Consider the following 23,934-nt stretch of genomic DNA (forward strand, 5'->3'; position numbering starts at 1 on the left):
GGGGGCAGGAAGAGGGGGCAGCTGCTGGGTGGGGGCAGTTCTGGTCCCAGGGAAGGGAGGCATGCGTGAGGCCGATCTTGTCTGCCCCTTTGCTCATACCGCAGGAGGACGGGAGGAAGGCATGCTTCTCTTGTGTCAGGCAGACTCAGGTGCCTCCGGCGGATCGGCTACGGAGGCCGCCCAGAGGACCGTGCAGAGGTCTCCCGGAGAGCAGGAGTAGCATTCCTTCCTCCTCCTCCTCCTGTGGAACGAGCAAAGGGGCAGACAAGATCAGCCCCACGCATGCCTCCTTTTTCCAGGACCAGAACTGCCCCTACTCACCCAGCACCTGCCCCTTCCTCCCGCCCCCTTGCCAGCCACGGACCCACCGCCTCCCAGCCGAGCGCTCCTCCACTGCCAGCCCCTCCCCCCCCACCAGGGCCAGCGAGGGAGGGAGGGCGGCCAGAGTCCCCCCAGCAACACCAACGAACCTCCAGCAGCGGCGGCAGCCCCTGCTGAATGGCCTCCCCTCCTCCTCCTCCTCCCCACCCACTGCTTCCGCCTCTAGGGCTCCACGGCCAATCAAGCGGGAGGAGGAGGAGGAGGGCCAATCAGCGCGCTGTGTCAGGCGAAAGGCTTGGCCAGGAGGCGACCAGGAGGGGCTCCCGTCATTGGCTTGAGGTGGAGGCTAAGCCGCACCCCCCAAAGTTATGGACCCTCAAACGGGGTGCCCCATCCCCCATTATTTGCTAAGGAGATGGGGGCTACCATTTGGAGGGTCCATACCTTTGGACCCCCGGAACCAAACTGCACCAAACCTGGGGGGTGCCATCAGGACAGTCTCCAGATGATACCCTGAAATTTTGGTGCCGATACGTCCAAAAATGCACCCCCTGCAGGAACATCCTAGAAATTTGCCCAAGAATCTTTGTTCTGCATTGATTTTTCTGCATTGCTGTCAACAGGGGTTGCAGGCTGGGGGGGCACATTTCGAAGGCACAGTCTCAAAGCTTTTAGGGTCTCATCAGGAGACTGCCCTAATGATACCCCCCAGGTTTGGTGCAGTTTGGTTCAGGGGGGCCAAAGTTATGGACCTTCAAAACTGTAGCCCCCATCTCCTATTAGCTCCCATTGGAAACAATGGGGGATGGGGGCATCCCCTTTGGGAGTCCATAACTTTGGACTCCCTGAACCAAACATCACCAAACTTGGGGCGGAGCATAAGGACAGTCTCCTGATGATACGCTGTAAGTTTGGTGCTGCTAGCCTACAAAATGCGTCCCCTGCAGGCCAAAAATGGAAAACCACTAAAAATACCCAAAAACAAACCCTGCATTTTGATGCCCCCCACAAGGTGGTGCCCTGGGCAGCTGCCCACCTTGTCCAATGGGAATTACGCCCCTGCAATGTGAACACAATTAAGGTTCCCAGCCCCTAAGTAAGCCCAGGAATTCTTCCAGAATTACAACTGCTGTTCAGACTACAGACATCGGCTGTCCTGGGGAAAATGGCATCTTCAGAAAATAGACCCTACAGCATCAATTGCTGTGCTCCCGAAATGATGTTGTCTCCAGCCTTTCTAGATTCCTGTTGCACAAAATCTGCATGATGTATACCATTCACACAGAACAAAGACATAGTTCTGAATTGTGTATTTTTAAAAAAAAAAATAGGGGGGAAATTTAACCATTCTGTCCTCTTTTCATTCTAAAGATCGGCACTTTGAAATGTTCCCAGTGCATTTTGAGACAAATGAACCCCCCTTAAAAATTTAAAAATTGTGGAGTCATTATTCCTGACTCCCAACATCCTATGGTATAATTAGAATAAAAGCAAGAGTTGAGTTGTGTGGATCTGTTCCTGTAGAGGAGAAGATAAGTTGTGTAGTTGAATAGACTCTGCTTTTCCCAGGACTCCCTCTTCAGGAAGACACAACCCAATGGCCCCCTTACTCATAACTAATCAGTCAAATGTCTGGATGTAGTCATCACAGCCAAAATGAAATGTTGCAGAAATTTGAGATTTGATCAAGGTAGAAGTTTTGAACCATGCATTTATAATGTATAGTGTTGGTTTGAGTTTACTACATCGAGAAGCGGCTAACACACTTATTAAAAGGGCAAAAGATAAATGCTTATTAGGACGTACATTTAGAATAGGAAAGAGAGGAAGATAGTATGCTGCTATCTTGCTAGCTAAGAAGAGTCTCTGTAACTGACTTCCAAGAAGAAGCAGGATATTAAACCTGAGAGTATAAGTCTAAGAATATACAAGAGGCAACACAAAAGGATGGAGGAGTCATTAACTTTACAGCCCTACTAGCTGGCCACTTGCTCAACCCTGCTGGGTGGTCTTCTCAGTTTCTTTGCACATTAAACATTCAAAATCCAACAGTATTTTGAATAACCAGTTCACATTGCCAGATATTGTACAAAAATTGAGCTCTCAGGTCCTACTGATTAGCTCTAAAGGCATTTTCATGAAGAATCAATGTGCCACAGGTAATATTTTAAACAGTGATCATTTCCTCTAAAATTCCTGAAAGACCCAACCCCTCCTGTTAAACACCATCCTTGTCTTGCCAGAACCCACACTGACTTCCTCCCAGGACCTAGACACTTGAGCCTACCTAATTCCAACCCAACCCACTAAGTTTCCACACCATTAGATGCAAAGTGGCTGGTGGCTTTGAAATTAAAAGCTGTTCACTTTTAATCATAGATATATTAGACAACCCAGATAGAGTGTCACCACTGACCCATGGAAAGGACTATTGTACTTAGAAATGGAGGCTGGGGGTGGATCTTAATATGTCATAGCTGGAGGTGCCTCTGAGCTCTAAAACAATTCATTGTTTTAGAGCCTCACCATCCAAATGGAAAATTGCTTTTAAAAGCTTCATTTTGATGAAGAACCTCTTTTTGGAGATAAGGAGCACTTCTGAATCACCAGGAACTTATTATAGATAGCTGTTGGGGGCGGGGGGGGGGGGGGTTATTAGCCACGCTGCTGGGTTAAGAAGAAGAAGATGATGATGATGATGATTTCGTTTTCATACTCCATTTGTCTCTACCAAAAAGAGTCTCAAAGTTGCTTACAATCATCTTCCCTCCACACACACACCATAACAGGCATCTTGTGAGGTAGGCGGGGCTAAGAGAGTTCTGAAAGAACTGTCACTAGCCCAAGGTCATCCAGCAGGCTGCATGTGGAGAAGTGGAGAATCTAATCTGGTTCTCCACATTAGAGTCGACTGCTTGTGTGGAAGAGTGAGGAATCAAACCTGGTTCTCCAGATCAGAGTCCACTGCTCTTAACCCCTATACCACGCTGGCAAAATAGTTAACTCAAATTTATTAACATGCACTAGCGGGCCCGGTCACGCGTTGCTGTGGCTGAGTCTGGTGAAGTGGAAAGAAAGAAAAGGGGAAGCGTACGGTTCAAACATGTGTCATTGCACAATGCTTGCAAGGAAGGGGAGGGGCAAGGGGCCCCTCACTCCCCTCCCTCTCTTCCGTTCCCCTTGCATGGCACCCCGCCCCGTCCCTCCCTAACGTTCCCCTTCCTCTAGTAGGGTGGGTGGGCCATGTCCAGGTGGCTGACCCTGTCGCTTTCACTCCCTTCCCTTGCAGGTGAACTACCTAGCTTAAAACACGCTGGGAGGCATGAGCTGCGTTGTGTTCAAATTTCAGAGCGTTTGGCCCAGCAAACCCCCAGGCCCTCCCTCACCTTCCCCTTCCTCCGCTAGGGTGGGTGGGCCCTGTCCAGCGGTTTTCAAGGAAGGCATGGTTGTTTCCCTTGTATCAGAGGGTGTTGCTTTGATGGCCAGCAGATGGCGCTGTTGCAGAACAGAACTGTGGTTCCAACTGTCACAGGTGTGGCATGTACACAATAACCGGCACAGTTGTGACATGTACACAACAGGAGGTGTGGAAACAGTATGGAAACCTGGCAGCACGCAAATGCGACGTTGTGTGAAAATTTCAAAGCAATCAATCCAGTAGTTTGGGAGATTACCTGTCAGCAGAAAAATGCACTGATAGATTTTTATGTAGAGAGATAAATAAATACAGGTCTATTTTGAGCCAGGTGTGGCTATCTTGTGTACTGAAAAATGAGGTAGACATTAGGTCAGTGAATTTTCTCTCTTTATTATACAATGTCTGGAGAACATTTGAGCAAGAGATGCCAGGAAATTGAGTGCCAGGGCTTGCCCTAAACGCTACACCACATCAGAGGGAACAACTCACGGGCGACTGGGGAGTTGTCTCCTAGAAGCTGCAAAGTGCTTCCTTCAGATCACACAAAAGTTGCCACTGTGTGTACCACTGCAGCAGTGCGGTTGGTGTCCATCACAAATATTTGTAGGCCAAGCCCCCAAAATAACTAGCGATACTAATTATTCATTTATTATCCCCTCCAAGAAAGGACCTCATGGTTATCCCCTTGCCTTATAACCACCACCATGTATAGTAAGCTAATCCTCTCACTTATCTACTCTGGGTGGAAAATTACCCACCCCCGACCTCAATTTCCTTTCCCTAAGGAACTGAGCAGCAGATGAAAAAAATGGACGCTACACAGTGACACTCTACACATTTCAAAGAGTAGGGGAGGTAGTTTAGAGCATCAACCAGAAGTGACATCACATCCTCCCAAAATTCCACTCTCCAGGCACTCTGTTTAAATCTTCCAGCATTTGCCAAGGTAGTGTTGAGATGTGGGAACTCTAGGGGAGCCAGGCTCTGAGACAGTGGCTAGCCTGGTGCCACCTCATGAGATTCACAGCTGAGTAAGGCTGATCCCTAGTCCAAATTCAACAGTACACTATTTTATCCTTCCATAATTGGTAAAGGAAAGGGTGAGGGGAAAGATAACCTACACTTCTGTATGCTGTAGATAGAATTTGCCCCCTTTCCCTATTGTTGCTGATAGCTATGGAAGAAGATTGCAAATGAAACTGTCACAAGACAACTTCTGGATCACTCCCATCTTCAAAACTGAACCTCCCGTTCAAAATGAGGTTGGTCCTGACCCATACAGGACTGTCCATATGTATGCAGCCCCTGATGCTGTCAATGCTGAACCAAATCAGGTTAGGCCGAGGATTTTATTCAGAACTCCCACTTGACCCCTCTGATGAGAGCCATAACTGGCTTTAAAATAAAGCAAAGCCTGCCCTGTTTAGCGACCCACAAGGGGTACATTACTGCCTCCTTCAAATAAGAACTAGGCTGCCTGCCAGGGTGGGCTGAGACATTTCAAAAATCCTGACGTAAACTGAATCAAGGGTCCCACCTGTGCTAGCAATACCTCAGGGCCACTTGACCCAGACCCAGGCTGTGGTGATGATGGCAGTAGGTGCACACCCAGCCACTGCCAGCACCATGGGAGCTACATGGTTAAACCTATTCTTGTCATTCGAGGCCTTCTAGGGCATCCACCTATGGGGAAGTTTCCTCAAATTAAAGGGCTGGTCCACCTCAGGGACCTCAACAGACCCTTGCAAGACAGGGGATGTCCAGTCATCAAGCACCCATCTAAACAAGAATAATCTTTCTGGCCCAAATCTATGTTCACACTGTAGACTCTTTGGTTACAGTTCCAGCCTGCTGGCAGTTGTAGAGCCATTTTATGACACGGGCATTTCGTTCGACCACAGAGACAGACACTGACAGCTTCTCACTCAGCTCTTCGGTGGACAGCTCCCCTTCATTGTGGGAGGGGCTGCTCTGTCCAGAAGTGGCTGACCCCATGCTTCCAAAAAGTGGGCCAGAGGAGCCTACTTCCCAGCTACCCCCTGGCTTGAACCTCTCTGCCCCCAGCACCTCCACCAGATTCCGGTCCAAGCCACAGTAGTTGAAAAAACGTTCTTTTTCTGAAAGAGGAAGAGAACAGCTCTGAGCCAGGTCTCGCTTGGACCTTGCTGGAGCTGGACTGATTGAGGAACAGGTCTGGTCCTTATGTACACAGGAGCTGGACTGCTGTCTCTGACTGTTGTCAGAAGTCTGTCCTGTGGACCTGGTGCTTGACCTGGCTTGGATGCCGATAGAGCTTAGAGTTCTTGTTTCCTCCTTTTCTGTTGCTACCCAGGCCATGGAGGTCTCCTCTTGCGTTGCTCGCAGCTGTCCTTCTCCCAACTGGCCCCTCAAAAAAGGGGAACTGCTGCGTCCATCTCTTAGGGAGCCCTGAAACAACCACCTCACAAGGCTGTAGCCCTTGGCGTTTTCTTTGTTCACAGCTGAGCAATCCCGTTTCTGACGGTAGATGACAAGGGAGTCAGGCCTCAGCATGCGTCTGCCACTACCCCTCCGTGTGGTCGGTGACTGAGGAGAAGGAGGTACCTTTTTAGGTCCAGGGCCATCTGGGCTTACCAATAAGCCCTGAGAGAACTCATTATGCTGGTGGAGAGTCAGGGGTCTCCTGCAACATGGGGAAGGCTGAGGGGTATAGCAGAGGAGCACCGGTTCTTGACGTCTGTTGATTACTTGTTGGGATTTGACATATTTGGCTTTGTCAGCCTCCAGTCTCTCCACTGCACTTGGGGAACGGCCTCCACTGCTGGCCTCCAGCTGCCTGCGGAGGTACTCTGGCCCTCGGTTTAGTAGCCCCAGAGGGGAAGATCCATCTCCAGGAATGAGAGGCCTCATTTTATATACGCACTTTGAGAGACAGTGGCAGGGTGTAGGAATGTTCAAGACTTGGAAAATAGGTCACATCAAGGAAAGATGACTTTGTGAGGTCAAAGTTCACAGTGTTTTCATGAACGCATAGAGATGGTTGTCAGAATTTTGTGCTAGATTAAGGACTGGACAAAGAAGCAATTAAGGTTCTGGATACTGTTTTGTAATCTGTGGTGGGAATAATTTGGCAGCTCTCAAAAACCATTCTCTGCCCCCTGTTGAGAGGCAATCCCACAGTGAGGCAATCAAGGGATTTCCTTTCTGCAAGCAGGGAAGGGTCTCAGTGTTCACACCTCAGTTGTAGCTCTGAAAACAGAAAAGACAGTCCATTAATGAAATTGTACAATCTTGGAATTCCTGTATAGCTCTGGTAGGAAATCACTCTAGAAAGAAGGTAATTCTTGGTATGCACAGAGAACATATTGTACTGTTATCATGATGAATGATTTTTTTAACATGAGACATGACATATTCAGATTCATAACAGGGTCAGTAACTGATATATTTTGACTCAGCTGCCAGTTATTATCAATGACACTGAGATTGAAGAACCAAAGGTTTGAATCATTGGAAAGTAGCTTCACATATCTGTCGGAGTCATTATCATCTCATGACCCTATGGCATAAAAGTTCAGAAATCTTAGCACAATGAAGCTCTCAGGAGGACTATGTGAGGCTAGACATGCTCTCACAGCTTAGTATCTCACAACAGAAAAGTTGGGAGAGTAAAATGAAGGATTAGAGGATCATGTACACCACCATGTGGAGAATTTTTCAGTTTTGTATCCCTACCTTATAATCAGTGTTTACAACCAAAGTCGACCAGATGTACTGGAGGCATAAATACAGGTTTTCAGAATCACGTCTCCCTATATGGGTGGCCTATAGATAGCACCCTGTTTTTGTAACTTTATAGAAAAAAAATGATAGGAAAAATAATTTCTTTGGCTCATTCCGCACACGCAAAATAATGCACTTTCAAGCTGCTTTCACAACTGTTTTTGCCATTCCGCACAGCTTCAAAGAGCCCTGAAAGCAGCTTGAAAGTGCATTATTCTGCGTGTGCGGAATGAGCCTTTGCTACGGGGAAGATGAAACAGACAACTGACTTCCTCCAAGTTGTTCCAGGCATCTCATGGTAATTTTTTTACCTGGTAAAGGATTACTAGGATTTGCCCAAAGATGTGGAAGAGGGTAATTTATAGGTTATGAACTACTTTTGAAAATTTGAAAAATGTGCTAATATGACCACTCCTATATGCGATGATGAGATGACAGAGTCTCTAAGACAGTAGAAGGGATCTAGAGGAAATAAGCATTGGTGTCCTCTTCTGTTTTTTTTGGGGGGGGGGAATTATCTCTTCACCTCTGATGGCCCCTCTTCCCTGTCATAGTGGTCCCCACCAGCTCACTTGCCCTATGAGCTAACTCATGCAGAGTCAAGGCAATGACTGCTAGCCTTGCTTTTTTCCCTCACAACAGTGGTCAGGTTTGAGCCCAAATGGCAAGATGAGTAGGCAGCTGGTGTCTGTCTGCACTAGTGCCACATATTTGCCTGCTACCAAAGCCGAGAAGTGGCAGGGGGTTCCAGACAGTGAAGTACCCTTTTGGGACTGTGGGCATCAGCAGCCACTCGAGAACACTGACTCTCGATGTCTGATAATTGTATTGAGAAAGGAAATTTTGCTGGGCATCGCATCAATTATCTTTGTGCCAAAGTCTGAAAAGGAAGCAAAGCAGGAAAAAATATAGGAGCCAGCAACCTTATCTTTATAAGCCCAGATAGTCTGAGAACAAAGCAAAACACTACTAACAAAGCACTACCCTATGCTCCCCACCAGGTGGTCAGTTGTGAGAAGGAAGCAGCAGGGTGGTGACTAGGAAGCCAAGCCTTAGACAGGAGGTAAGAGATGGCAGGAGGCTGGAAAAGTTGCCAGGGGTGTTGTGGAGTCTCTTTTCCTTCCATGCATCTGAGAACAGGCACACCTCCTGAAAGCATTTGGCTGGGATGTCAGCTTCCTCTGCAAGAGGAAATCCAAGAAACGGTCTCTTCCACACATGCAAAATAATGAACTTTCAATCCACTTTCACAATTGTTTGCAAATGGATTTTGCAGTAAAATCCAGCAGCAAAATGCATTGAAAGTGGATTGAATGTGGATTATTCTGCATGTGTGGAAGGGTAGTGATGCTTCCTGATGGGAGTTTGGATTTCAGGGCTTGGTAGATTCTGGTGAGTCAGTGAGGGCTTTGGATTTCAGGGCTTGGTAGGTTCTGGTGAGTCAAAGGGAAGGACAGGGAAGAACATGACAGGTTGAGAGTGGATCTCGAGGGCTCGATGCAGAGCTCAGCAGAATCTGGCAGGCCTCAGGACCACAGCTGGATTAAGATCCTATAGATAATTTTCTCTCTTATATTACCTACACAACCATGTGGGTTGGGGCTGTGGATTAGTGGTCAAGCATCTGTTTTGTATACAGAAGGTACCAGGTTCAATTCCCACCATCTCTGTCTTAAGGATCTTGGGTACCAAATTCTGGAAAACTTTTTCTGCACAAAATCCTGGACAGCTGCTACCCATCAAGTCACATGATAAGCAAATGGTATACACACCTTCAGAGAAGCAGAATTAAATGCTAAGGTAACGTCTAAGATGTACCAGTCATCTCCAGCTCTTTGTGATGGACATGCCAAGAGCCACCAAAGGGAAGGACAAAATCCAGGGTTCCGAGGGCAAGGGGCACTGCTGTGCAGAAATACATTCGAGGCAGCTCTCTATCAAGGCAAAGGGAAGACAAAAGTGTGACCTTGGGCCAGGCACTCTATCTCAACCTAATCTACTTCACATGGTCGTTGTGAGGATAAAAGGAGAGCTGTGTATTTAAAAGATTGCATAGAATTGCCAACTCTTGAGTAGGGACATTCTTGCAAATTTGAGGGCAGAGGCTGGGGACGGTGAAGTTTGGGGAGGGGATGAATTTCAGCAGGGACATGATGCCACAGAGTCCTCTGCAGCTGTCACTTCCTCCCAGGGAACCAATCTCTGAAATCTGGAGATCAGCAACTTGACAAACGAATGAAGAACAAACTAGAAAAAATGTACAGTGTATAAGGAAATACCCCATTCCAGCTATCAGCCAATTCACATGATTGGGTTGATCCTCAGTGGTGCGTGCATGTGTGTGAGGGAACAGAAAAAGTCTTTGTCTGGGGTCTCTCTCAGGGTGTCTCTCAGGGGCCTGGGATATGCCCTGAGGTTTACCCCAAGTCAATGAAGCACAGGTTTTGCTAGTGACCTTTTCTCTATAGGCCACTTTTGTGTTTCCAAACTATCCTCTCCTTAGTTCATTTTCGAGTTGGGGTTGTCAACACCCAAACAATCCCTCTTTTTATAAAGAACAAGCTCCAAAAGGGTACAGCTCCAACAGGTTAATAATTTCCTGCTCAGGGGAAGACACTCAGTGGGGCGGATCACAACAATAGGCTACAGTTCACAATGTCACGGATTCGCCTCTTGCCTCCACCACTAGGCAATGGATCTTTTCAGTTAAGAGGCCCCAGGAAGGGAGGGACTCTAATGAAGGAGTATCAACAGGCAAGACAATGAATCAGAGAAGACTGCCCAAAAGCCTGTTGGAGTCCAATCAGAAGCAGTAAATGCTTCTCCTTCCCCAAAATAAAAATATCCCAGAAGGTTTTTTTTAATATCAGTTTTATTATTATCAAAGTGAGGGGCCCAAATGGCCCTGAAGAAGGGGCTAAGTCGTCACATAGGCAGACTGGTCAGAAGCCAACAGAGCACTAAATTGGATTTACACCAGATTTCAGACACGCTGTAAGAAGTTCAAACGCCGTTGTCCTGGGAAAGTCCAACTGGTACTCAATATATCATCCAGGGTCAGCTGTACAGTTTTCCAGACCCTCAATGGCATGGTGCTCAACAGCCCCTCCATAAAATCTCCATTCTCTTGCAAATTTTGATTCTATATTCCAGGGAATGGAATGCAACTTCCTGATGATTTTTTCAGTCAGTTCTGGAAGGCCAGCTAGAAGGGGTATCCGGAAGATACAGTAGCAGAAGGCAAGTCTTTCATGCTTGCAGTTCCTAGGGACTTCTTCAATTAGGAACTGGGAGATGGATCTAATATTTCCACTTGGGAATTGGCCCTCTACCAGGTCATCACCCGGCTCAGCCGAAACCCAGTGTGGTAATCGAAAGGATAGTCCTCCACTGGAGCAGTGGTGGGATTCAAATAATTTAACAACCAGTTCTGAAAGGTGGGATGACAACCAGTTCTCTGAACTAGACAAAAAATTAGCTCCCAGTTCTAGTGAACTGGTGTGAACAGGCTGAATCCCACCACTGCACTGGAGGACGATAAGCTCTGAGAATACATGGCCACTTGCCACTTTGATGAGTTTTGCTTGACATGGATGGAGAACATTCAGATGTTAAATCTATGCTGGCCAGGGTGTGTGCATGTGTTTTAAAAATCACATACCTTCCCACATCCTTTTTTTTTGCGCATGGCACTCTTCAAAGTTTCTTTTAGTGTATATGTGCCCTGAGGGAGATCCATGGGATACTTAACTTCAATTGCCAGCCTCCGTTCCTCCCTCCCTCCCACCCACCCCCCTCTCTCTCTTTACTGTTCTAACCTACAAATTTTGAGTAGCATCAGTCAATCCCAACTAGGATTGAAAAGAAGAATTCAAGCCAGAGAAGACAGCCTCTACCATATTAGAGAAGATGTCTTGTCACAAGCTGCCTGAACAATCATGGCCTGAACAAGGAATTTAACTAAGAAAATAACATTAAAAATTGAGTAACTAAAATTTCTAGGGGAAGCTTATTTTGATTGCACATACCGGTAGCCTCCATATATCAGAGACATTCAATTAGAACATGTTGCACAGTGTCTACAGTCCCCAAACCACAACTGCAATATCTATCTGAAAATGGTAGCATATTTAATGTTGTGAGCATAATTGCCAGTCTGGGAACTCTAAGGTTAAACAAGAGAAGAATGGTGGGATTCTCATACAGTGAGCAGAACAAATATCAATCTTTACAATCTGCTTGATAGTCTTACAAGCTACTACGAGCCATCCTAATGCAGAGACTTTCTCTGGGCATCATATGATGTTCACTTATTCTATTACAGCCTGATTGCGTGAACTGGAGAAATTATCTTGCTTTACATAATATAATAATATTATCTTCAAAGAATATTATTTTAAGTTTCAGATTTATGCCAGTATTCAAGCCCTAGATTCAATGGAATGCTGGCCAAGTTCCAGTGCAAGGCCAGTACCAGCCACATATTTTGAAATCCCACGGATCTGATGCAAGAACTGTATTAGTGGCTCATCTATTGTCTCATTTATCCAATGGATCTAGACTGCTGCTCCATATAATAGTTGAGACAATATCTTAATACTGAAAGCTATAATTGCTGCCGGGAGGTACTGTCTACCTTTCCTGTAAAAAAAAAAAAGTTTTACTGCCGCACTAGAATAAGCTGCTGATGCCACTACATCATTAAATGTGCACTCCATTTATACCTTAGATTTCTTCCTGCTTTGGTAAAAACCAAATACAGAGTTTATACTTCACAGAGTTAATTGTCAGACCTTGCTCCCGACAGAAGTCATAGAAGAATTGTATTAATCTTCACAGCCTGAGGTAGCCATTGGTGGATCAGAATTCAAACACCACCCCTCCCTTTGTTCTTTACCCTGCCAGCCTCATCCTTGCCTCACCATCACATGGCTAACGTTCCCAAGTCCTCCTCCTCCCCCCCCCCCCAAGCCTGTTTAATGCAATGCAGCAAGTAAGTGGTGCATGCTCTATAACAGGGGTAGGGAACCTTTAACACTCAAAGAGCCATTTGGACCCGTTTTCCACGGGAAAAGAAAACACTTGGAGCCGCAAATAATTTTTGACATTTAAAATAAAGATAACACTATATATATAGGGGTTTTTTTTACCTTTTACTCCGCTCATTCTGAGAAGCGCATGGATGCATCCGCCCTGCTGCCTGCAGAGCGGGCAAGGATGGGGCCAGCGGCTCGGCCTCACCGGCCGCCGGGAAAGCGCCCACCCCGCTCCAACGGGGCAGGCGAGAGGGGAAGCCCGCGGCACGGCCCAGCCGACCACAGGCAGTTGGTGCAGGGCGGGCAAGGATGGGGCCAGCGGCTCAGCTCGTGGAGCCGCAGTGCAAGGGCAGAAGAGCTGCATGCAGCTCTCGAGCCGCAGGTTCCCTACCCCTGCTCTATAAGTAGTCAGCTCTGGGTTAGGAAACAAACACCTGGAGATTTTGGATGGGCAGGGTTTGGGGAGGGGAGGGACTTCAGTGGGGGTATAATAATGCTATTGAATCCACCTTCCCGGGTGGCCATTTTCTCCAGGTGAAGTGATCTCTGTCACTTGGAAACCGGTTGTAACAGCAGGAGATCCCCAGCCACCATCTGGACTTGGCAACCCTACCTAAAGGCTTCTAGATTCTTACAAGATTCATTTCTCTAGGAAGATTATAGCCATCATTCTGGTTGCCTTCAAAACACATAGATACAACAATAAAAAGAAGCAGTAAAATAGATTATTGGTACATATCATGTACCTCTGGGCTTTTTTGGTTACAAGCTCTTTGTTGATGCTGTTCCGTTTCTAGATGGCATTACTGATGATCAACCACCCTGACCCTGACCTTGGCTGGGAATGGGTGAGGTACAAATGTAATAAATAATAATGTTACTGCTGACTTTATTACGTCCACTGACTCTGATGATTGATTTTGTTGCGGAATCTTTTTTTTTATTGTATCATTTGAATATTCCATTTTATATTAATACTTTTCTTCATTCGTTTTCAAACAATACATTCCCCCCTTTTCCCCCTCCCTCCTGTATTTTCTTCATAGTTTTATCAAACAAACAGCAGTAAGTTCATTCTTTGTAATCTCTTCTCCCATATCTCCTCATTGACTCCAGCTTCTTTCATCCAGTCCACATATATTCTCCATATCTTCAAAATTTCACTCTGTTTATCTTGCCACAGTTTATTTTTTGTTATTATATCAAATGTTGCGGAATCTTAATGTCTTAATGATCTGAATGCTTTTTCAGTTATTGATTTACTTTATACCATGCCTTTCTTCCCTAATGGGATTCCAAAGGGTTTACACAATTTTCCTCTCCTCCTTTTTACCCTCACAATAGCCCTGTGAGATAGGTTACTAGTCCAAAGTCACACAGCAAACCCTTATGGCAGAGTCAGGATTCAAACCTGAGACTCTCAGATCCCAGTCCAACATTCCAACTACCGCACCACGCTGTCTCTATCAAATTCAAGTGGGGCTCAGTTTGGGTTGATATTGCTATTGAAATATATTTTATTGTTACCCGTTATTAGGATTGGATGCTGCTTCAGGAGCCTGTATCTTGGAAGTGCGAGGGCAGGGGCCAGAGAGTGCGAGGGCAGGGTGTTAACTAACAGATATAAACAACTAACAGATATAAACAAACAAATCTCACCAAACTGCAGCAGATGAGTAGGCATTAAAACAACATGGGCTATGGGGTTACTCCAAAGGCCATCTAATTGCTACTGGATGAGGGCTAGAATGCTGGGGAATCAGGCTCCAAGTATATTTTCCCCACTTTTGCAGACAGGTTGAGCAACTGTATGGCTATGAATATCTCTGGTGTATGAATGATCCTCAATGGTGACATTCAGTCTTCCCACTGATTGCCAGCCCTATTGCAAAACTAGATAATTGCCAGCCCTATTGCTAAACCAGAGAATCGCTGTTGACTGCCAGCCCTATTGCAAAACCAAAACAACTGAGTCCCATTGCACCATCTCTTCTGGGATCCAGTCCAGTCATTTCCTGAGATGTCTCCTACCCTCTGCCCCTTCATCCTGTCAGCTCAAAGAATGTGATACCTCTGAGAAGAAACCAGAATTCTGTCCAGTATAACCTAGGTGCTAAAATACTTTATTGAAACATTTCTACATTGCCTTTCTATCCAAAACTCAGGGCTCCCAAGGCCGCGAGTGCTTCAAACATTCAAACCATGTTTAAAATACAAACGTGTTAAAATTATTTAAAGCAATAAAATAAAACATATATAAACACAAGCACACAAAAAGGACGAGTCGGGGCCTAATAAGTTATTAGAGGAACACCAGACAAAACAGAAAAGTCTTCCCTTGCTGGCAGAAGACAATAGAGGCAAACAGGTGAACCTCTCTGGGGTTTGGAAGCTATGGGAGCATATGCCCCAGATGGTAGGGGCATATGAAGCAGGCCCTCTGAAGGTGACCAGGGTGGATGAGGAGGTTCATATGGGAGAGGCAGTCCTTGAGGTATGCTGGCCCCAAACCATATTGGACTTTAAAGGTCAGTCCCAGAAGCTTGAATTAGCCCAGAAGGAAATTGGAAGCCAGTGTAGATGGAACAAGACTGAAGTGATAAAAATCCCTATGACTCACCCTAGTTAACGTTCTGGCTAAAGCATTCTGTACCATCTATAGCTTCTGGACGGTATTCAAGCTGTGAAGCATGTATAGTCATTAGTACTAAGAGAAATTCAGAGCCTAGGAAAAACCCCTTCAACTTTTGTGGGGCTCAACAACTTCTCATATTCCCATAAGGGGAGGTGTAACTAAAGATTGATCTTTGGCTGATTTCACAGTTATTCATATCCTGTGAAGTTTAAAAGAATGTCAGTGCAACCCTAAACAGAATTACATCCTTTTAAGTCCACTGCAATCCATGGGCTTAGGAACAGGGTCTCTCTATGTAGAACTGCACTGTCAATTGCTTAATATTCTGACCAAGCGGAACTTCTCCCATAAGCAGAACATTATAATACCAACAGCCTTTAAAAGGGTGCTTTTTGAAGTTATATTGTATAGTTGATGTAAAAACAGATTCCTTATTCCTACAGAGGCACCCTGGCCAAATTTTAGTCTTACTCCTTTTAAATGCAGAAAGTTAAAATGTGCACTCAACTCAACTGATATAATTGGGAACTTAAAAGCACTTAAATTTGACTGGCTTTGCTCATAATTAGAAATTTTAGATTGCCACTCTTAAGAGCATAAAGCAGGTGACACTTTGGTATTATTTTTGAAAACCTATAAAGGAGACCAACATTATTATTCTAATTTGGGAATTTGACACTCCTGTGCCAATTCCAGGTTGGGAAGTTTCTGGACATTTGGAGGTAGATCCGGGGGAGGGGGTGCAGAGTTTGAGAAGGGGAAAATCCTTAAAGGAGTACAATGCCATAGAGTCCACCCGCCCAAGAAGACATTTTCAGGAGGGAAACTGATGCCTGCAGTTTGGACAGCAGTTTCAGATGATCTCCAGGAGCAACCTGGAGGTTGGCAATCCAACCCCAAATGGAGGATGTAGGTTTTGAAAAACAGGGGCTTAGCTAATGGTTGCCCAGTTAGCTCATTGCTTTGAACCAGGGCCATGCAGACCTTTTTCTTAACCACACTAAGAGGCAAACCGTTTGTAAGATAAAGCAACTAGCCTAGACTGCCTGGTCACGCCACCATCATGCTAGGATTTTAAGTCTGAAGACAGGTCCCTTCAATTCTAACCCACTCACAATGGATGGAATACATGCTTGGATAAAAGGATTCTCTCCTAAGCCCCAGTATTTATGAAAGACCAAGTCTCAAAACACATGCTTCAAATAAGAACACAAGAACTTTGCCAAATTGGACCGAAGGTTCATTTAGCGCAGCATCCTGTTTCCAGCAGAGGTCAGTGAGATGCCTACAGGAGCTGACAAGCAGGGGATGAAGAAGACAACAGCCCTCCATGCTTGCCCCCCCCCCTTCATAACTGTTGTTTGGAAGTGCACACTTCCCCTAAACATGGAGGTTCTATTTATCCATCATGGCTAATACCTACTGATAGACTTTTCAATCTCTTATGAACTTTTCTAGTCCCGTTTTACAGTTGTTTAAGCCGGCGGCTATTGCTGTGAAGTTCTTAATTACACGTTGGGTAAATATTGGCAGTCAATGACAGCAGACAGTATGCAACAGATAAGCCACCTAAGTGGGATTGTGAAACTGGAATGGAATTAATAGAGCATCTAGACTGACTTTCCCCTCCCTTAGTTTAAAACAGAATATCTAACTGAATGAATCCTCCTTGACTTTTGGTGTACAATGTATGTCAGCCATAGACGTTTCAGCTGATCTCAGGCTGACCAAGGGCACAGGCTAGGTTTAAAGACTGACACAGGTACCCCAGGGTAAACCCATGGGGTAATTCAGCATAGGATGGCTTTGTGAAAGTGCAGACCTAACCAGGTCTACTCAAATCCTACTCAAGCCTGCCCAATGGGACAGACTCCCAGGAAAGCCATGCTAGGATAGCATTGTCAAAGACTGACCCCTCCGTTTCACAAAATCAAAGGGCCACGTCACACACGTTGTTTAGGTGTACAAAACAAAGGAGCACCAAAAGATGCCACAGACCAAGGAGAGAAACAGGGGTGCAAAAATGTGTGCCCTCCTCAGGCTTTGGTTGACTGCAGATCCTTGAGGTTGCAAACTATGGGATGGAGACTAAAAGAAAGGACTCCAGCTTTAGCCTCAAGCAAGGGTCATCCAGCTTCCTTTAGGGCTGGCAGGCTGGCAGCAATCTTCCACGGGACAAAACAAATCCTGAACTTTTGCCTCCCAAAGCCACAGCTATAAATAAGCATGCCTGGGGCAAGGCAGCACCGTCCTCCACGGGATACACCCTCCAAAGATGGACTTTAACTACAGGGCACCAGGGACCAAATGGGATGCCTACGTGAGGAGGAGAGAGGACAGGAAATCCAACCAGTGCCAGCATAGCAGTGCTCCAGCGGGTAGGGAGGTTGTTAACATAGGGTTCCACCTATTATTAGTAAATGATTTTCAAGTGAAAAAGGTCTCAGACCACCAGCCCTCCACAGCTCAAGAGACTGAAGCAAAAGATGGAAAATTGAGTCCATCTAAATTCATGAAGTGTATGCAAACACCACTCTCACACACTCAAACTGTTTTTTAAAAAAACCCACCACCACCTCTCCACCCACTTGAATTTCTCAGTTGCAAATGCCGCAGGAAAGGAACCTGCAGGTCTGCATAGCCTCTAGAAAATCTCCCAACACAGCCAAGAGTCCTGTGACCCCTGAGAGGCTAGCAATTTTATTGTGGAAGAATCTTTCCATAGTGGTGAGTGCACTCCATCAGAGGGGCACTAAATTAACCATGAAACATCACAGAAACTTCTGAGCCCACAAATCCTGGGAGGTGTGCTGCAGGAGCAGTTTTGTTCACACTGCAACAGAGAAACCTGTCTGGATTTCATTCTCGCAGAGACACTCACCTGGGTGCCCTGGCCCAAAGCCACAGCCACGCGTTCAGGCAGCACACTAATCCTCCGACCCAGCAAAAGGCAACCAGGCAAGCAAAGTGAGTTCAGCGCCAGCCTCAGTCTGACTGATATACCGGCTGTCAGGGAAGGAAGATAAATCCACTCCCCCGCTCTGCCTTAACCCCTTCGGGGCTGGACTGCCCTGCATGATGTCATTAACCTTTCCAAGTCTCCCCAAATTCCCAACACCGGCATTAACCACTTGCTCCCTACGCCTTCTGCAACCAGAAATAGAGTCCAGCAAAACTGAACAGGAACCTTGTTCACACCTTAAAGACATGTCACTGGGGAAGGGGATGAATTAGCTGTTCTTTGCTGGGGTTTAACTTCTTCCTTGCTGGGGTTTAACGTTTAGGTACCAGAATTCTGCCTGTGTTTTTTCCTTGACTGTGACTTAAAGTAGCCATGGAGGAGGGAGTAGTTACCAGAATTCAGCCTGTCAAGACACAGCACAAGGGGGGAAAGTCAACTAATGTCCATGCTGTTTTCAAACGTATGCATTTATGTCATGTCATCTTTTTCACAGAGACTCAAGGCAGATTATGCATAGTGAGACAGTACTACTATTGACGGAATGGAATATTCAATAACTAGTGCGTTAGAAGCATACTAGAAGTGCATTAGAACTGTAGAACCGAGAGAAAGAACTGAACCATATCTTCATAGCATATACATGACACAATTAAATGCTACTTGCAATAAGCTATATGCAGCATTGTAGACCTCAGCCTCAACTATTTATCCAAATAAGTTTGTGAAACTTTTTGAACAGTACAACCCTATTACCTGTGCAAAGAAGCCCTCTTGAATATTTAAGTTTCACATCGTTTCAGAAGATCAAGATGTCACAATGGATGGCAGGATAACCGTAGTAGTTTAAAGAAGTTTATTTAGAGCTAAGAAAAGGAACTATAAAACAGTTACAGCTAACAGAAGCTCTCCATCTGAATTCTCTCAGGTCTCTCAGTTCTAACTGCTTTTCCCAGCATGGTGTGGTGGTTAAGAGCAGGTGGATTCTAATCTGGAAAACCAGGTTTGATTCCCCCCTCCTCCACCTGGGTGGCAGAGGCTTATCTGGTGAACCAGATGTGTTCTACATTCCTGCTGGGTGACCTTGGGCTAGTCACAGTTCTTTGGAACTCTCAGCCCCAACTACCTCACAAGGTGTCTGTTGTGGGGAGAGGAAGGGAAAGGAGCTTGTAAGCCACCTTGAGTCTCCTTACAGGAGAGAAAGGGGTATAAATCCAAACTCCTCCTCCTCCTCCTCTTCTTCACTCTGTCCATCCGCTCAAAATCTTGAAGCCATATAATCTCGAAGACAGTGGGAGCTTTTCTGGGTAGGCCATTCTATAAGGGTGGAGCCACACCAGAGAAAGCACATGTACAGGCAGCTGAAGCCCCCACTGATTGGCATGAAGATGTCTTGGCAGAGTATAGGGAGAGAGGTGGTCCTGCAAATAGAACGGGCCAAAGCCATGAAGGGCTTTGTAAGTGATAGCCAATCCCTTAAACCAGGGGTGTCCAACTCTGGCGCCCCAGATGTTCATGGACTACGATTCCCATCAACCCCCGCCAGCATGGCCAATTGGACACCCCTGCCTCAAACTGAGTTTGATAATGTTGCCCCCCTCCCCCCGGATTCTGTGTATTTTGTAGATAAATTACACCGGGGGGGGGGGGGGTCTGGTTAGAGATCCCCAATGCCATATATTTTGATTTAGTATGCCAGGCCATCAAATATCAGCCTTTTTTCTGCTGTGAACACAGGAGGGAAGGAGTTAAATATCCCATCCCAGCAAGCGTTGCTCCAATAATTGCCTGAATGTTTTTAAAAAGCCAAAGGATCAAGTCACAGTTCTCCCTCTAGGTCATGTAGAACAGAGTGCGCCATGTTCAAGTCCTGGCTGATCTTAGTATGTCAGCATGGTATAGTGGTTTGAATATCAGTCTAGGATTTGGGAGATCTGGGTTTGAATCCCACCTCTACCAGGGAAGCTTGATTGGGCCAGTCACAAACTGTCGGGTCGGCCCAACCATAGGGTTGCTGTGAGGATGAAATGGAGGAGAGGAGAAGGGTAGAAGCTGCTTTGGGTCCCCATCAGAGAAAAAGGCAAAATGAAGTATTTTTAAAAAAATTAAGTCTAGCAAACAAAGGTTCACTCTGGCCCGTTAGAATCTGCCAAGTGGCACTGCTGCTTCCCACAACTCTGAGTGCATCTGAATGGCTGCCCCCACTATGTCCTGTCATCTTTAAATTCATTGCCACACGGTGCAGTTGATTGCGAGTTTCTTGCCTGGCTTTGAAAGGGAATTATAAACAAAAATTATAAACAAGACTAATCTATACCTAAGCTACAATAACTACATATAATATGTGTGTGCAAATTAAGCATAGAAATTTATTGCATGCTTGTGACACAAACAATCCTACCACATAGTAGACAAAACCATGTGTATAGACATCCAAGTGGATATAAAGTCCAAAGGAATTAGAAACAGTCCCAAGACAAAACCGTGGTTCTCATGCTTAGGTATAGTTTAGTCTTTGGCTTTCTGATTATGCCTTAGCAGTACTATATATCCTCTATATAACTGTGGTGACTCTGAAAGGGAATTAGACATATTCAAGGAGAGTAGCTCCATCAACACCTATTAGTCATAATGGCTAATCAAAGCCTCCAGGTTCAGAAGAAGGCTATCCCTGAACACCAGAAAATAGGCTGCTGCTGTATGACCTGCTCATGGTCTTCTCAGAAGATTGAGAGTGAGTCCTCTATCTGATTAAGCCAGGCTCTTCTTGGCATGGTGCAGAGTGGGTTAACAGCTGGAGCCTATTCTCTCTCCGCACCCCACCCCACCCCACCCCACCCCCATCCCTACTCAAGGGGAAGTTTTGGTCATACTCTTTCCTGGGGAGATTTAAATTGCAGGAAGCCACAAGAGAACCTAGAGCAGTGCCAGGGGTTATTTTGGTGTCTGTGCTTTGAACTGCGGGGAAACACTGTTCCTTTTTTATAGAGAATGGGAATGATGTTTGCTTCCCTCCTCCCATGCAATACCAAGTATACAGAGAAATGGGCACACTGACCCACAAAAAAACTTGCTGCAAACTTTCAGGGTGGTCAAAAAAGTATTGTTGAACTGGAGAGAGAAGTTTGGGGGGGGGCGGACAATTGGTAATTCTTCTTCAGATGGTTCAGAACATAGATGGAGTAGTTTGTAAAAAGAAAAACCCAAGCTCTCTATTTTGTGTGAGATTCATGTAGAAAAAATGGTTGTTGAATTTAATAAACACAACATTGGCTCTCAGGATCCTGATCTCAGGACTGTAGTTACATTTCTATATGGCTTATAGCAACCTTAGAGGGTCTGCAAGGGAAGTGATGTTTAGAAGTAGCAGCATGCAACACAATAATTTTGCAAGGTGCTTACAACAAAATTGGACAATATTGCTTTGATCCTGAAAAGCCAGCTGCTAGTCTTTTTACTTTCATTCTGATTTGCAGTCTTGGACTTAATCAAGATAGCTCATATTTAAGGAATGGAGAGCAGACCTTGAAAGAATGGAGAGCATTCCATTCCCATAAATGAAGACATCAAGAAACACCTTTGTGCTGTTTGCTTTTAGAATACATTTTCTAATATTATCTCAAACACGATCTGCCTAAATCCAATTGTGAAAATGGGACGGTTGATTTTTCCCTGATTAACTTTGATGTTAGTTGAAATAGCAGAAGTAGGAACACAGAAGTTCAACAGTGGGGCAGCCTGGGGAAGCCCAACAGTGCCATCCTAAACTGAGTTACATGCTTCTTGACTCCTTGAAGCCATTGGGTTTACAAGAGCATAATTCTGTTTACGATTACACTGTGTAGTCCTCTCGGATTTTTCAAAAGCCGGCAGGGGCAAAAATAGAAACATTGCTTTTCAGCAGTGTTCAACCCAAACAAAAAAGACACCTGATTGTGATCCCACAATTTCCTGTGTAAGGCAATGCACCGTGATAAATCCAACAAAGTGATGCATAGAATGGATATAGAGATATTTCCACAGCACACACTATCTGCATTCTGTGCCAAATACCGAAGATCCTGCAGTGGCAAACTGCTTGTCCAACACAAACAATTCCAGCCTGGCAAAGGGCACCAGAACTCTGTTTACAATTTTCAGTGGTTCCAACACTGACTTGGTTTTTGCCTCCGTAGGACACAGGCCCCTGCTTCTTCTCTTCATACCACATTTACCCACAAGGAAGATGATACTGAATGTTCCTTCACCCCCATCCCCCCAATAATACAGCTTTTCCCATTTTTCAGCTGAGTGAACCACTACTCTTAATGTTACTATGAATTGTTTAGATACAGTACTGGCAGGTTTCTGGGGAAGAGACTTCCATAACTGCGTGGCTGCCGCTGTCAAGAAACTTCGTGCCCTTCATGTCCAAACCTGGTGAACGGTCTGCTAAAGAAGACATTTTCAGGATCAAAAGGGAACATGAAGGACATTTCTTAGGCACATTGCTCCCAAGCCACTAAAATGTTTTTGGTGCCCTTGAATCATATATATAGAGCGCAGACCTCATAGGCTCTTCCTCACACATTTAGGCACCTGTTGGCATTTTAGTTCTTTGCATCCCAAGATCCTTAACCCACGGCAACCAAACTAGATCCTTAAGTCATGACTTTCCTTTGCAAGAATCCTCTTCCTCCATCTAACAACCAAATTGGAAGATTCCAAGAAGCCCATCTGCAAGAATCATTCCAGAGCAGGGTGGGAGGTCCAGGGGCAAAGAAGCCATGGGAGTGACAGCGACAGATGCTCCTGAGCTTCAGCTGCACTGATAATGAGGCCGGAGGGAAGGGAAAATAACTAACAGCCATCCGGAAAGGCAGCCCAGCATCTTGGATCAGGCAAGTGAGGGCAGATCTGCTGGAATGCCTCCCCACCACCCCCATCCCCACAGTAGCCTTGTGGAAAACAGAATGTCTTGATTTATTGCAAGAATATTCTGGGACTTCCTATCCTCATAAAAATTATGTGTTGAGGAAGGCATGCCATGGAAGAGAAAGCAGGAACTTCCCCTTGTTCTCAGCTCAACAGCTCCTAACAGAAGCAGCACAGAGGTCCCTGGAGGCTGGTACCCCACATGTTGCTCAGAGTTACTTAGGCTGCTTCGCAATGGATGATTTGTTTCATCTTGCCTCCCAAGTTTCCAGGTTCTTCCTTGATTTGCTGTAACCATTTCCAAATCTGCTTTGGTATGATTTTTTGGGAAAGTGTGACGCTAAGGTATGTTTTCACTGGTTTGGATGGTAAGATGTGCATTTGTTCATGTCAGGTCTGTTTTTCTCCCCACATTCGCATCACCACCATGGTCTTTTACTTCCACCCCTTCCTCCCGAAAGAGGACCTTTTCAGACTGTAAAAACATGCATGGGAACAACATTGTACAGAGTTGGGTATGGCTGTAGGTTCCACAATGCAGCAAGCAGAATTTCCTAAGCCTACTGCCTGAGATCCTTTAATGGGGAGGCAACTGTTTTATCTGTGATCTTGTCCCGTTCTATGCCATCCAAAACATTTTTTTAGCAAGAACCTCTCATTCCTGTCAAGGGGATTTAAACACTCTACGGCTACAAACGGATGCCAGCTCTGAATTGGAAAATTCCTGAGGGCTTGGGGGTGGAATCTGGTTGGGGTTTGGGGAGAAGGACTTCAACAGAGTGTAATGCCAAATATTTCACTCCCAGAGCAGCCATTTTCTCTAGGGAATCTGATCACTGTAGTCTGGACATCAGTTGTAACTATGGGAGATCTCCAGGCCTCACCTGGA

The 23,934-nt window shown here is 45.6% G+C and overlaps 1 protein-coding gene across 2 annotated transcripts; it reads right to left on the reverse strand.

The window, feature by feature from the left end:
• Positions 1-4,108: 4,108 nt before the first annotated feature.
• Positions 4,109-18,170, reverse strand: FAM110D (family with sequence similarity 110 member D). Of its 2 annotated transcripts, none has more exons than XM_048499277.1 (2): positions 18,054-18,170; positions 4,109-6,967 (listed from the first exon to the last, which is right to left on the reverse strand). In XM_048499277.1, exon 2 carries the CDS (start codon positions 6,626-6,628, stop codon positions 5,555-5,557), a length of 1,074 nt encoding a protein of 357 aa, XP_048355234.1. In that variant the 5' UTR covers positions 6,629-6,967; positions 18,054-18,170; the 3' UTR covers positions 4,109-5,554. The 2 variants fall into 2 exon arrangements, with proteins under 2 accessions (XP_048355234.1, XP_048355235.1); XM_048499278.1 differs by lacking the exon at positions 18,054-18,170 and adding an exon at positions 15,158-15,171.
• Between the last annotated feature and the right edge of the window lie 5,764 nt (positions 18,171-23,934).

This window comes from Sphaerodactylus townsendi, linkage group LG06, assembly GCF_021028975.2.
Source record: "Sphaerodactylus townsendi isolate TG3544 linkage group LG06, MPM_Stown_v2.3, whole genome shotgun sequence".
Taxonomy (NCBI): domain Eukaryota; kingdom Metazoa; phylum Chordata; class Lepidosauria; order Squamata; family Sphaerodactylidae; genus Sphaerodactylus; species Sphaerodactylus townsendi.